This window comes from Peromyscus maniculatus, chromosome 5 (assembly GCF_049852395.1).
Source record: "Peromyscus maniculatus bairdii isolate BWxNUB_F1_BW_parent chromosome 5, HU_Pman_BW_mat_3.1, whole genome shotgun sequence".
NCBI classification, from domain to species: domain Eukaryota; kingdom Metazoa; phylum Chordata; class Mammalia; order Rodentia; family Cricetidae; genus Peromyscus; species Peromyscus maniculatus.
The window spans coordinates 42,691,056-42,706,163 of record NC_134856.1 but is presented as its reverse complement, the minus strand read 5'-3'; the positions used below and the strand labels follow the sequence as shown (position 1 = coordinate 42,706,163).

Here is a 15,108-nt window from a genome sequence, read left to right as displayed (position 1 = left end):
CCCTACCACTACTTGGTTATGAAATTTCAGTGTTGATTGGTTTGGCCAGCAAATATTTGATTGATTATAATATGTAGTATGAAAGTAAACTTGCTGGCAAACTGTACAAATAGTACTTGGAAGGGAGTTGAATTATGTTGTTTTGAAAAAGGCATCGTAGCTTCTGAGTGTGTTCCTGCCACCGTGTTGCATCTTGTTTTCCTCTTTCGGTTCTTTGCAGCTATGGACTCTAACACTGGTTGATAGGTTGTTCTGTATGTTATAATGGAGGTTTCACGGTAACTGTCGTTTCAGTGTTTTGAAGAGCAGTTCTCGACACAGTAGTCTCAATTTTCCTCCCTTAAATAACCTTAAATTCCTCTCTTTACACCTCTTACTAAGAATGAAGATTTATACAGATACAGAGGCTCCAAGGAGCTTGGTGGTGAATTTTGTGTTAAAGATTTGAGTAAAATGAGGAATTGACAGGTGCTTAGAATGCTAAGTGAGGCTGATGATCTATGTGTGACACTAATAAAAATATAAATAGCAGCACAGAATCACAGTAGGGTCTTTCTGTGTAAACAGGATAGAAAACTGAAAGTTGGGATTGCAGTTGCTAGTTCATGATTCATTCAATAGGCTTCGTATTTTGATTGTTCATTGTTTAGTGTGGATTAGATTGTGAATTCCTAAACTGGTGTCAGCTTTCATTGAAATGTCTCTTGGTCAGCTGGGATGTAGCTCAATGCAGAACATGTAACCTAGCATATATGACCCCTGAGTATCGTCATCCCAACATGGCAAAAAAAGGTGTGAATTGTTAAACTAGGGAAATTATATTTAGCTAGGTTTCCTAGTAAGTAATCAGCCTAACAAATAGTAGCGTTTGTGTGAGATGCCGTGCCATGCCGTGCCGTGCTCTTTGGTTGTTCGTGCGAGACACTGGCGCCAAAGAAACAATTGGAGGTCTGGGAAGGCTCAGTTGGTAAAGTGCTTGTAGGTGGCAGTGGCAGCGTGTGTCTAATCTCGGTGCTGGGGAGGTAGGAACTAGAGGATTTTGGGGGCCCACTGGCCAGCTAGTCTGTCCAACCAGTGAGAGACCCAGTCTTGGAAATAAGGTTGGAGGAGACACCTGAAGTTGATCTCTGGCCTCCAAACACATGCTAGCATACACATAATTTTATAAAACTAGTTCAAGGTGGGCATCATGCACACCTGTAAGCCTAGCACTTGGAAGGGTGAGGCAGAAGGATTGTAGTGAGTTTGAGGGCAACTTGTGATGCAGAGTGAGGGCCTGTTTCACCTCACCTCCCCCAAAATGGAATTTAGAGGCTAGGGGTATATTACTATATTTTCTATTGTAACTAGTGTAGCTCATTTGGAGAGAGCTTTCATGGAATCTGCCTCTCTCTCAAATGCTGGGAATCCAGATATGTACCACTGTTTCTTTTCCTTTCTTCTTTTTTTAATGTGTATGAATGTTTTGCCTGCATATATGTCTCTGTATCACGTGCATGTGTGGTACTCTCCTAGGCCAAAAAGAAGGCACCTAGGAATGGAGTTAACAGACAGCTGTGAGCTACCATGTAGGTGCAGGGAATCAACCCAGGATTGTCTGTAAGAGCAGCCAGTGAATGCTCTTAACTGATGAGCCATCTGACTCACCCACATGTGGCATACACAACATACACAGATAATACACATGAATAAAAATAAAACATTTTAAAGTATGTTAAAGTGTGTGTGTTTACGTTTTTTTTTTTTTTTTTTTTTTTTTTTTTTGAGACAGGGTTTCTCTGTGTAGCTTTGCGCCTTCCCTGGAACTCACTTGGTAGCCCAGGCTGGCCTCGAACTCAAAGAGATCCGCCTGGCTCTGCCTCCCCAGTGCTGGGATTAAAGGCGTGCGCCACCACCGCCCGGCATGTTTACTGTTTTTAGAGTTAATGTTTTTCCACTTGTAGATGTAGAAATCTTACCATTATATTGGTTGTTACACCTTCCTCCCCTTAAGTAATGGTTTTCTTTTTTTCTTTTTTCTTTTTTGGAGACAGTTTCTCTGTGTTGTTTTGGTACCTGTCCTGGAACTCACTCTATAAACCAGGCTGGCCCTGAACTCACAGAGATCCGCCTGGCTAAGTAATGTTTTTCTTAAGTATTACATTTATGTAGATTGAAAATCCCATAAATAAAAAAAAAATTGATGTTGTTCTGAACTGTCAAGTTTAACAGAGTTGAGAGAAGCAATCTATTAAATTTATTCATACAAATTTGTCATTTCTGTATCTTTACGTGTGTTGGAGGGGGTGATGTGTGTGTGATGCTGTGCCTGTTCAGGTCAGAGGATATCTGGAGTTGGTTTTCTTTTTCCACCTTCTTGTGAGTTCTGGGGCTTGAACCCAGATCACTGGGCTTTCCAGCAAGCCCTCTCACACTGAGCTGTCTCATTGGCCCTTTCCTTGGCACTTCTGCTGAGGACAAAACTTCTTTTTCATTTTCCCTCATGTGATCATGTCGTTTCACCTTTAATTCTGAGGGATATTTTGCCAGATGTAAGGTTTCTGGATTGATGGTTTCTTTTTTCAGTATTTTGAAAACGACTTTATCTTCTTTTGGTTTCCATGATCTTAGGCGAGATTTATAGCCTGTCCCCTCCTTTCTGGTTTTGGGTTCTTGGTTGTGTTGCTGTGTTGGACTCAGGTGATCCTCTCTTCTCATTCCAAGTAGCTGGGGCAATAGGTTCATGCTGAAATCTTTGGTCATTTGAATAGATACACTATAGATAATTGGTAATATATTGCTTTTATCTGGTTTCATTCAGTATTTTTAAAAAATTATCTATGGCCGTGTGTAGTGACACCCCTTTAATCCCAGAGTTTGGGGAGGCAGAGATAGGTGGATCTCTGAGTTCGAGGCCAGCCTGGTCTACAGAGTGAGTTCCAGGACAGCCAGGGCTATATAGAGAAACCCTGTCTTGAGGTGCAGGGGACACTGATTCTGATTTCAGCAGTCTGATTATGATGAGATGGGGCATAAATCTCTTCGGGTTGTGTTATGTTTGGAGTTGAGTCTCTGTGTGTATATGTGTTAAGTTAGAGGAATTTCTAGCTAGTATCTTTTCAAATAGCTTTTTTTTTTTTTTTTTTTTTTTTTTTTTTTTTTTTTTTTTTTGCACAGTGCAAAGCTGAAATCTAGAGCATCTTGCAAATGCTTTAGCATTGAGATATATTCCCAGCCATCTGGAATTTGATACACGTGTTAGGCTCTTCTGTTGTCTTGCTAATATTTGAGGCTTTGTTCATTAAATTTTTCCTGAGATTATAATTAATTACATTTCCCCTTTTCCTTTCCTCTTTCCAAGCCCTCCTGTATACCCTTCCCTGTTGTCCTTCAAATTAATGGCCTCCCCCCCCCACTTTGTTCTCCCCCCCCCCCAATAGAGTTTCTCTGTGTAGCCCTGGCTGTTGTGGAACTCAGAGACCCACCTGCCTCTGCCTTCCAAGTAGTGGGATTGAAGGTGGGCACCGCCACTGCCCATCTCTGAGACTGGAGCTCACCTAGTAAGCTGGCTGATGAGTCCTAGGGTCTGCCTCTCTCTGCATCCCTAGCACTAGGATTACAAATATGTGCCATCATGCCAGCTTGTTACTGGGGATTGAACTCGCCCGCGTTGTTAGGCTTGAGCAGCTAAGCTGTCTCTGCAGTCCCTGCTACCCATACCCCCATTTTCATTTAGGCCTTGCTGTACATGTGATCTGAGCTCTATTACAGTTGATAGTGCAATAAAGGACTCAGTAGGACATGATATAGATTGTATTCCTGGGGTTTCGTTTCTGGCGCATTTAGGTTTTAGTTTGGGAGTCTCCTTATATTACCCAGGCCAGAACTCTTTTTTTTTTCCTCTCCTTTTTATATTCTTTGTGTCTTTTACATCATCCATCTCCATCTCATTCATTTTCCCGTCCCTTCATATTCACCCACTGCCCTTGCAATCTCCCCCCCCCCAAAATAAAGTAAAATAAATTTTAAGAAAAGAAAAAGGAGGGAAAAAAAATCAGTCTGGTTATGGAAGCTGCAGTGTGACACCGTGAGTCACACAGTAAACCCCGTTGTCCATATATCTTTACTTGTAAGTGTTCATTGCAGAGAGTCATTGGTCTGTTCTGAGGCCCCTGGTTTCTGCTACACTATTGATGCTGGGCCCTCACTGGAACACCTCTTGGTTATCTTACTGTTGCTTTGCGTTGTGGAAACCCTGTAGCTTTGGGTCTGCAGGACTGGTCCCTTCATGTGCTCCAGCAGATGAGGGGATGTTGGGGTGGGCCAACACATAACCCTAGTTCTGGGCCTGGGTAGTTGCAGAGTTGGTCAGTCCACCCAGGCTGGAACTCTTAAGACTCAAGGAATCCTTCCACCTCTTTCTTCAGAATTTAGAGCTACAGATGCCACTCGTGGCTTCCGTTTAAGTTTTATTCTTAGTTCTACCCGTAGTTGCTGGCTGATTTGGTGCAGGTGACTAGAAAGTAAATGATAGTAGTTATTAATGCTTTTCTTTTTTCTTACTTCCTATCCATCTCTGCTTATGAGTGCCTGAGAATATGGATGCTGTTTGAATCTGTCAACACATAGTCTACTAGAGTATTGGGAGTCTAACTCTCAGAAACCTTGTTCTCTGGAACCTGGGATTTTACACATACACTTCCCTGGGCTTGGGAGGTTTTTGTCAACGTGTACCACCACATCAGGCTTACACTCCCCTTTACAAGTGTCTGGTTTGTTCTTTAGGACAGACACAGTTTAGGCTTTGCTATCTGAAGAACTTTCCATTGTGATTGTCCTAAGATGTGGGGTTGTTTATTTACAATAGGTTTCTCAGTCTTAGTTCTGTTGAGGTTTTGGGCAAATCTTGTAAGGACATTGTCTTGTTCATTCTTACATGTCTAATGGCGTCCTAGGCTTCTACCCACTGGTTGGCAATAGCTTCCCCTCCGGTTATGACAATGCAAGATGTCTCCAGTCACTCCCAAGTGAGACTCTAGAATTATAGTCCTTTTCAAACACCATTATAGCTGGATTTTAACTATTTTTTTTTCTTCAATAGAATATAATTTTCTTGTAAGAGGCAGAGAGTGTACTTATACTCGTTATTTTCCAGTATCTAGCTATAGTCTGACACGTAATAAATATAGTCTGACACGTAAGTCTGACACTTGTTGGACGGATTGAACATAATTCAGCATAATGGATGAAAGTTATTTGTGACATACAAGTTATCCAATGTAGTATGAAGCTTTCCTGAGGCAATTTCACAAAAGGAAGTATATCCTGTTATCTTCTGAAAGTGCTTTTTACACAGGCAAATACTAGTCCTAGTGTTTGTACGTTTTGTGTGTTTTCTTTGTCTCTTCCTTGGTTACTTTGTCAGATCTAGCTTCTACTTGGATATTACATTGTTTTAAAGTTTTGAGCCCAGAAATAAAACTGAGAAGTAGAAATTGTACTGTCCTGAGACAGAATATGCAGTGTTCAATGCACAGCTGACACCCTTGGTGGTTATGCTGACTGTTATGGCTGTCAGTGCGGTTCTTGGTAAATAGTGCTCTCTTGTAGAATTCTGTAGAGCAGGTTCCTGCGTGTATTCCTCACCTCCCTGGTAGAAAGAACTCTCTGTGCCTGAGTAGATGCTAATGATATTTTTGTGATACTGGACAGTAATTTTTCTCAAAGGCTCAAATTTAGTAGCAATATTTGAGAAATTAACATGTATTGAATTTGGCTCTAACTTTGTCAATCTTTTTAAAAAGATCACCATTTTTGAGAGTCTTTCTTCCTTTCTATCTATCTATCTATCTATCTATCTATCTATCTATCTATCTATCTATCTATTTTTAAATAGGAGTACTTCCTGCCTTTGTTTTGATGTTGTTGTTGTTTGTGTTTTGTGTTTTGAGATAATTTGTCTCTGTAGCAGTGGCTGTCAATGGAACTCATGTAGACCAAGCTGGCTTTAAACTCACAGAGATCTGCCTGCCTTGGCTTCCTGAGTGTTGGGACTAAAGGTGTGTGTCACCATGCCTGGCCTCCTTGTCTTTTCATCACCCTATTCCTATGGCCAATACCTACACACTAATTTTATCTGTCACCAGATTCTTTCAGATTTTATATCCACTTATTCCTATTGAATCAGTTCTTTGAACAGTGGTAAAGTGATATGTAAACAAGATGTTTAGATCATGTCATTGTATTAGAAAAATACAATGGGGGAGGGGATAGCTGAGTGGTAGAGATGTGCTTAGTGTACACATGGCCCTGCTTCAATTCCCAGCCTTAAAAAGAAAAAAGGAGGCCCGGCGGGGTGGCGCACGCCTTTAATCCCAGCACTCGGGAGACAGAGGCAGGTGGATCTCTGTGAGTTCCAGGAAAGGCGCAAAGCTACACAGGGAAACCCTGTCTCAAAAAAAAAAAAAGAGAAAAAGAAAAAAAGAAAAAGAAAAGAAAAAAGGAAGGAAGCCACTCTGGTTTGTATTACTAGTCCACCTCTAAGTAGTGCTGTTTCCTGAACTAATGTGGACTCTTCATGGTGCTGCTGCTTTTTCCAGGAGGAGCAGGACAGCATGCTGGGCTCCGGCTTCAAAGCTGAGCGCTTACGAGTCAATTTGAGATTAGTCATAAATCGTCTTAAACTGTTGGAGAAAAAAAAAAGTGAGTATTGTGTCCTGTTGTGTCTCCCCTCCCCCACACCCCACCCCTACTTTTATTATTATTATTTTTTTAAAGCCAGCTACCAGCATCCCAAGCTGGATCTTTCAGGCTAGTACTATGGAGTCTTTCTCATAGCTTTGCATTTAGGATCCATGTCTGCCTCTTGTATATAGTTAAATTGAAACACTTTGTTGCAGAGTTAGGGTTTCTATTGCAGTGAAGAGACACCATGACCACAGCAACTCTTATAAAGAAAAGTGTTTAATTGGGTGGTTAACCGGCAGAGGTGCAATCCATTGTCATCATGGAGAGACATGGCAGTGTGCCAGCAGACATGGTGCTGGAGAGGGAGCTGAGAGTCCTACTTCTTGATAGGTAGTAGGAGGTGGTCTGTCTCACTAGGTGTGGCTTGAGAATATGAGACCTCAAAGCCTGCCTCCATAGTGACTCACTTCCTTCAGCAAGGCCATACCTCCTAATGGTATCACTCTGTTTGGAGGCCATTTCCTTTTAAACCCTCACTGAAGGGGATGTAATGTTGACCCCTCTGTATTTGTAATCTCTGCATCCATGGGTTCCACATCTGTGCATTCAAATAAATGCTGATCAGAAATATTTAGAGAGAAAAATGCATATATATTGAGTATGTACAAACTTCTTGTCATTATTCCGAAATAATACATTGTAACAGCTATTTACATAGCATTTATATTATGCTGTATTAGTAATCTAGATGTGGTTTAAAGTATATAGGAGGCTAAGCATAAGAATCTGCACATTCTGTACCATTTTATATGTCCCAGGCACTTGAGCCTTCTGATTGTGGTATCCATGGGTATCCAGGAACCAACCCTTCTTGGATTCTTAGCAACTATTGTGGGATAGTTAAGTATCTATCCTTCTTAACTATGGCTTCTGAGTTGGAGATGTCAGCCTCTATTATAGTTCCATCTATGTAGGGTGGGGAATTCTAGAGCAGTTATGATGAGAGTAGATGTGTCAGGAGTATGAGCTAGGTTACTATAGATTACAGCATGAATCTCTCAGTCTTGTCTGTTGGGTGGAGGTCTGCCAACTGGCCAGGCTCCAGTGTATCACTGCTGTGTGACTGGAATGGGGCTTGTGTTCCAGCGGAACTGGCTCAGAAAGCAAGGAAGGAGATTGCTGACTATCTGGCTGCTGGGAAGGATGAGCGAGCACGCATCCGTGTGGAGCACATTATCCGGGAGGACTACCTCGTGGAGGCCATGGAGATCCTGGAGCTGTACTGTGATCTGCTGCTGGCTCGGTTTGGCCTGATCCAGTCTATGAAGTAAGATATCTTGTCTCATAGCTAAATGAATCTGGAATTTGAGAATGGAGTAATACTATCTCAGTCTACATGTATCTGCAGCAGCTAACACTAGGAGGTACTTTCACATTCCCAAGGATCTTTTTGCCTATTAGTGAAAGGAAAACAGAATCTGAATCCAGTCTCCGAGGTTTGAGTCTTGGTTCGGCTTGTGTGAGGTTTTGTGGACTTGGGCATGTCACTTAGTTTTGTTTCTCCAAAAGCAAAATCGGGAACTGAAAAGGCTAGAATGCCAATTGCCAGGAGCCAGTATAGTTTGTGAGATAACTTTGGAGGTCATCTGGTACGTGATAAACTATGATTTTGTTGGTTTTAAAGCATGTTAAATTACATATATTTTTTTCTTCATTAGAGAGCTAGATTCTGGTCTGGCTGAATCTGTGTCTACACTGATCTGGGCTGCTCCTCGGCTTCAGTCAGAAGTGGCTGAGTTGAAAATAGTAAGTACAATCGGTTTCTGTAATGTCTGTAGACTTTGGTTTGTTTTAGACGAGGTCTCACTGTGTCACTCTAGTTGGCCTGGAACTCACAGAAATCTACCTTTCTCTACCTTTGCCTGCATGCTGCGGTTAAAGGTGTGTACCACCATGCCCAGCATTTATAGTTTTTGATATTATTAAAAAAGTCTAGCCGGGCGGTGGTGGCGCACGCTTTTAATCCCAGCACCTGGGAGGCAGAGGCAGGTGGATCTCTGTGAGTTTGAGGCCAGCCTGGGCTACCAAGTGAGTTCCAGGAAAGGCGCAAAGCTACATAGAGAAACCCTGTCTTGAAAAACCAAAAAAAAAAAAAAGTCTGGTGGGGCGGTGGTGGTGGTGCACGCCTTTAATCCCAGCACTCGGGAGGCAGAGCCAGACGGATCTCTGTGAGTTTGAGGCCAGCCTGGTCTACAGAGCAAGATCCAGGACAGGCACCAAAAACTACACAGAGAAACCCTGCCTTGGAATGAATGAATGAATGAATGAATGAATGAATGAATGAATGAATGAATGAATGAATAAATAAGTAAATAAGTAAATAAGTAAGTAAGTAAGTCTGTTTGTTTACCTGGGTATCTTATTCTTCTAGTTTTGAAATAGGCTTTGTTAAGTGGTTATTCTTTTTCAGACCTTTATGGCATAGAACATTGTTTTGAGAATTTGAACAACTTTCTAAAAGGCAGATTTACGTGCGAACTTAATTTTTTTTTTTTTTTTTTTTTTAATTTTTTGAGATAGGGTTTCTCTGTGTAGCCCTTGCTGTCCTGGAACTCACTCTGTAGACCAGGCTGGCCTTGAACTCAGAGATTCGCCTGCCTCCGCCTCCCTAGTGCTGAAATTAAAGGTGTGTTTTACCACCGCCTGGCTTCTCTTAAATTATTTTTTAGTTGGGTGTGGTGGTCTGTACATATAATCCCAGTACTTGGAGGCTGAAGCGAAAGGGCATGAGTAAAGGCCAGCCTGGACTACATCGCATGACCCTGTCTCACAAAGAAGGGGGGCAGGTAGAAAACCTTACACATATTATACGCACATATATTTGCTTGTTATAGTACTTAATCTTATTTATATACATGGGAGAGCATTTTGTTCTCTAGCATCTTGTTTTTGTGGTACCAGGGGTTAAACTAGGGCCTCACACACACTAGCAGCTGCTCTATCACTGAGCTCCATCCATTTCTAGAACATTTTTTGTTTTGTTTTTAGATTTTCATTTTATGTGTATGAGTGTTTTCCTGCCTGCATGTGTGTATGTGCATTATGTCCATGCCTGGTACCTGCAGAGGCCAGAGGAGGATGTCAGTTTCCCTAGTTATAGGCACTTGTGAGTTGCCATAGCAGATGTTGTTTATTGCTGAGCCATCTGCCCCAGTTTTCATTTTTTTGAGATAGGGTCTCATGTAATCCAGGGTGGTTTTGAATTTGTTTTGTAGTTGAAAGTGACCTTGAACTCCTGATATTTCTGCCTTTATCTTCCAAGTGCTGGGATGGTAGGCCTGTGCTACACAAGCCAGAACAGGTCTTTGTTTGCTTTTTAAGACTGGTTTCTCTGTGTAGCCTTGGCTCTTCTAGAACTCACTCTGTAGACCAGGCTGGCCCCGAACTCAAAGAGATGCACCTGCCTCTGCCTCCCAAGTGCTGGGATTAAAGGCATGTGTCACCACCACCTGACTCAGAACAGTTCTTACACAATTGTAAAGCACACAATTAAAACATTTTAAGGTAACAAATCCTGTGTTGAGTCAACTCCTTGCTTTAAACCCCTGTGGTAGCTTTCTATTGTTCTTATGATAGAAGCACAGTGCCACGGTTTGTATTGTCTAACTCCCTGTGCCCATCTTCAGTTGTTGCAGTACTCTTGGGTTCCACACTATAGGCTCGCTAACTTTGTTTCAGGGTTGTGTATTGACCATATTTAGCCCCATGAGACCTTTACACATTTTCCTAGAACAATTCTCTTTCTATTCTTGTTAACTTATTTTGTTTCTTACTATGTAGTCCTGACTGGTCTCAAACTCCTAGGGCTCCTCCTCCTGCCTCCCATTAGGGGTTACAGAGACATGGTACTGTACCCAGCTCTTTGCTTAGTTAACTTCTCATTATCTTCCAAATGTTGACAAACCATTTGTTTTCTCCAGAGGCACCCTCATCTCACTTTTCTGCTCAGGTCTGATTTGCATGTGTACCTACCTTCCTTTAGTAGTGTTTGTCCTAACTGCAGGTGGACCTTATTGGATTTTTTTATTATTAATATTATTTTACACAGAGATTATAAGACTCTCTAAAAGTAGGAATAGTGTCTATTTTCATTTATCATCATATTACTATTTTTGGAGAGTGGGAGAGGAGTTTTGAGAAAAGGTCTCATGTAGCCCAGGCTAGCCTTGAACTAATCCTCTTGCTTCTCTCTCCCTAGTTGAATGGGATCACAGGTATATGCCACCTTGCTCAACTCATTGTTGTAGTTACAGTATTTATCATTCTTAACAATAGTGCTTGGAGTTAGGTTGTTGCTTTCTGGGTAGATGAATAAATAATGTATACTTACCAAGGTTTTATAGGCATTGTTATTTCAAACCCAGTCATGGAGATATGTTTTATGGTGATAGGAAGTGTGAAATTGTTTATGGAAGTGGTTTCTCTTATAATTTTTCTTCTCTTTTCTTTTTTTTGTAGGTTGCTGATCAGCTCTGTGCTAAATATAGCAAGGAGTATGGCAAATTGTGCAGGACCAATCAGATCGGGACTGTGAATGATAGGGTAATGAATGTACCTCGTAAATAGGACCCAGTGGGACAGGTAGTTTTATTACCAGCGGGGGCTTGAGTTGTGCAGGTGCATGGTTGAGGTAGTCGAGGGATGTCTTTTACAGTAGAGTGAAGGTCAGGGGCAACTGTGGCCGGCAGTGCAGTCTGGTCCTCTCCCTGCCAACACCTGGTTGTGTGCTTGCTTTTCTCTTTTTCATCTTCTGTGAGTTAGGAAGGCAGGAAGGAAAGTGGAAAGAAGGGTTGGATGACTGAAACAGGGAAGGCATTAGTGTTGAATCTTTTCTTGGTACCCGTCTCATACATAGCTAGACTGTGTGAGAAGAGCATGGGTCCTGTAATGTGCCCCTGACTGAAAAAAAAAGTAGTTGATCTTTATTCTTATCTTCCCCAGTTTTACCAGTGAAATGAGAGGAACTAATTTTGAAAAAGAAACAGGTTAGGATTAGACTGGTTGTATAGATGCTTCTTAATGTTGATCTGTTATTACAGCTGATGCACAAACTGAGTGTAGAAGCCCCACCCAAAATCCTAGTGGAGAGATACCTGATTGAAATTGCCAAGAATTACAATGTGCCCTATGAACCTGACTCTGTGGTCATGGTAAGTTTATGCCAGAGCACAAAGGAAAATGAGTCTCTAGGACTTCTTGGGGGCGTATATTATTTATACTAGCTGAATTGGAATGTGTAAGCCTTTGTTTAGCTAGTACTTTCTTACTTAACAATAAATATACCTTCAAATCTCATAGGCACTTAAAGCATGAGATTGAATGAATGAAGGCATCTTGAGAATGCACAAGCTTGACAGAAACATAAAAGCATGTTATTTTTGCCTTTCAGTGAGCTGGAAGAAATCAATAATCCCCTTGTACATAGCAATACCCCAAGACCTACATTGTTGTGGAATATTATTTTAAGATGTGTTAGACTTGTTTATGTTGCATTTGTTTAACTCTGTAAAGCTGTGTTACTTTTCCTGCCTAAAACACCTGATTGGTCTAATAAAGAGCTGAACAACCAATAGCTAGACAGGAGAGAGATAGGCGAGGCTGCCAGGCAGAGAAAATAAAGAGGAGAACGAGAAGAGAGTGAGGAGGGAGAAAAGGAGAGGATGCCAGGGGCCAGCCACCCAGCTCCATAGCCGGCAACAGAGTAAGAAGAAAGGCATATAGTATATAGAAAGCTAAAAGCCCAGAGGCAAAGATGGGTGGAAAAATTTAAGAAAAGCTGGCTAGAGCCAGGCAGTGGTGGTGCACACCTTTAATCCCAGCACTCGGGAGGCAGAGCCAGGCGGATCACTGTGAGTTCGAGACCAGCTTGGTCTACAGAGCTAGATCCAGGACAGGCACCAAAAAACTACACAGAGAAGCACTGACTTGAAAAAACTGGGAAGGAAAAAAAAAAAAAGCAAAGAAAAGCTGGCTAGAAACAATCCAAGCTAAGGCTGGGCATTCATAAGAATAAGTCTCTGAGTATTTATTTGGGAGCTGGGTGGTAGGCCCACAAAGAGCAAAGAGTAAAAAAATACCAACTATACTACATAGTATATGTGCTATGTGCAGGTAGTGGTCAAAAAGCTATGGAGATACATGTAAAACAAATTCTCTGTCCTGAACTGATTCAACAGTTTAGTGTGGTGTGGTAGAAGCTCGTATGCTAACCAAACCTCCAGCACACAAACACGCCCAGGACAGGCAGCAGCGTATGTCCCATCTGTCTGTCTCCCCGTCCCCAACTCTCAGGAGTATTAATGGGTGGAAGCTCACATACCTGAGTGTTCCTTCAGACTGGCCCTGTGTGTGCTTTCTTGGGGCACCCCCCCCCAATCTGACCAGGGAGTTTTAAACTCTATATTCTGCCCTCTTCCTTCTCTTGGAGACCTTTGTAGATTCCCTTGTTTCCTAGGGCATCATCTGAGGCTGTGATGGAGCATTGCAGTGTAGTGTTCTCCCCACCTCCTGCACTCTCCCTGCAGGTGCTGATGTTGGGAGCACTCCAGAGTAAACAACTTATGCTTATATGTGTATCCTTAGACCTTCTTAGGGAACATGGCTGTGGGCATGGATTAAGTACTTGTGTCTTTTTCTTAGGCAGAAGCTCCTGCTGGGGTGGAGACAGACCTTATTGATGTTGGATTTACAGATGATGTGAAGAAAGGTGGTCCTGGAAGAGGAGGAGGGGGCGGGTTCACAGCTCCTGTTGGTGGACCTGATGGAACAGTGCCAATGCCCATGCCCATGCCCATGCCTATGCCCATGCCCTCTCCAAATGCTCCCTTCTCATATCCACTGCCAAAGGGACCAGTAAGTATGTGTATATAAAGTGTGAGTATGAGCTTTAGAAAATGTTGCAGAAGAGGACATAGAGGCTCTGTAAACACACTGAGGAATTTTAAGTTGCCAGGGATACAGAACAATAAGAATATTTGTATTAGCTGAGTAACCAAGCATGTGTATTGAGGAACAATATCAGATTGAGGAAAGTCCTTGGTTTCTGCTGTAAGTACTGAAGTAGAAAAATCTAAAGATAGTGGTAGGAAAAGGTTACTAAATACCTGGGTACCTGTTGCAGTAATCCTAGTAGTTTTTTGTTTTTTGTTTTGTTTCTGAAAGTAAACTTTCCTTTATTACCAGGCTGAAAAACCTTTGTTGATAGGATGTTGGTTTTATAGTAGGTTATTTCTAACAAGAAGATGATTCAATTTTTTCCCTTGGAGACAGACACTGAAGCACTTGATGTGGTAATTTGAGGAATAACCCTTGTAGGTCTTTAAACGTTCAGTCTTTCTGATCACATGTGGTCCTTTTGAGCCGTTCTTTGCTTTGAGGAGCTTAAATATATACATACATACATACATACATAATGAGGAGCTTAAATATATACATACATACATGATGTGTGTGTGTTCACACATATTTCTTCCCATCCCATACAGAAGTTACAGATTGGGAGCAGTGTTTCTGATACTGCTTTTCTCTTGCAGTCGGATTTCAGTGGATTGCCAGTGGGGACTTACCAGGCCTTTCCTAACATTCACCCACCTCAGATACCAGCAACTCCCCCATCGTATGAGTCTGTAAGTGCCTGAGCTCTTTGATAAACGGCAGGAGAGTGAATCCCATGAAGAGAGCAAAATGATAACAGGGAAGGCAAACTTTTGATCAACTTAGTATGGGTCTTGCTCTTGCTTTGGGATTCTTCGTTGCTTTCATACTGCCCTGGAGATGGGGAGCGCTGTTGGTGGCATTTGTGGTGGGCATGCTATGTCAGCACTGAGGCCAGGAATCAGGAAGGAGCTGCTCTTAGGAAGTTACAGTCTCATATGGGCATGGTGGCACATGCCTATAGTCTCAGCACTTTGGAGGATCAGGAGTTCAAGGTCAGCCTGGACTACATGAGCTTATCTAAAAAAAAGTAAAAAAGAAAGTTGTAGTGCCCTACTAGAGCACTTAATCTAGATATATTTGTTTTACTAACTAGTCTGAGAATCACATTGAGCTACTGTATAATTTGATATTAAGATATATTAAAGCATCAGTTTTTTATTTTAAATTTTCAATATTCATGGGGAAGAATAGTAATGGTATTTGACTTAAACAAAAGTGTCTAGTTAGTCGATTTTGGCCTGTAGTGTTGGTTTCACATTTTATTCTTACAGTTAAAACTTACATAGAGTAAACCTGTGGCACAGGTCAGTTATCTTAGCAGCTTGGAAGCTGAAGTAGATAGATCACAAATATAAGACCTTGATTCAAAATAAAGGGTAAAAACCATTGGGAAGTAGTTGAGTGGCCAGGTGTGTGTCTATCATGTAGCAGGCCCTAGGTGCAGTC

At 41.8% G+C, this 15,108-nt stretch overlaps 1 protein-coding gene across 3 annotated transcripts in view; it reads left to right on the top strand.

The window, feature by feature from the left end:
- Positions 1–15,108, top strand: part of Ist1 (IST1 factor associated with ESCRT-III) — a 63,066-nt gene that overhangs the window by 44,183 nt on the left and 3,775 nt on the right. For 2 of the 3 annotated variants that reach the window (XM_042277681.2, XM_006974122.4), the window contains 7 exons: positions 6,579–6,681; positions 7,813–7,993; positions 8,385–8,472; positions 11,185–11,268; positions 11,766–11,876; positions 13,366–13,578; positions 14,259–14,351. In XM_042277681.2, coding sequence (XP_042133615.1) covers positions 6,594–6,681; positions 7,813–7,993; positions 8,385–8,472; positions 11,185–11,268; positions 11,766–11,876; positions 13,366–13,578; positions 14,259–14,351 — 858 coding nt within the window. In that variant the 5' untranslated portion in view covers positions 6,579–6,593. The remainder of the gene's footprint in view (positions 1–6,578; positions 6,682–7,812; positions 7,994–8,384; positions 8,473–11,184; positions 11,269–11,765; positions 11,877–13,365; positions 13,579–14,258; positions 14,352–15,108) is intronic. The other variant, XM_006974124.4, reaches the window with a different exon arrangement.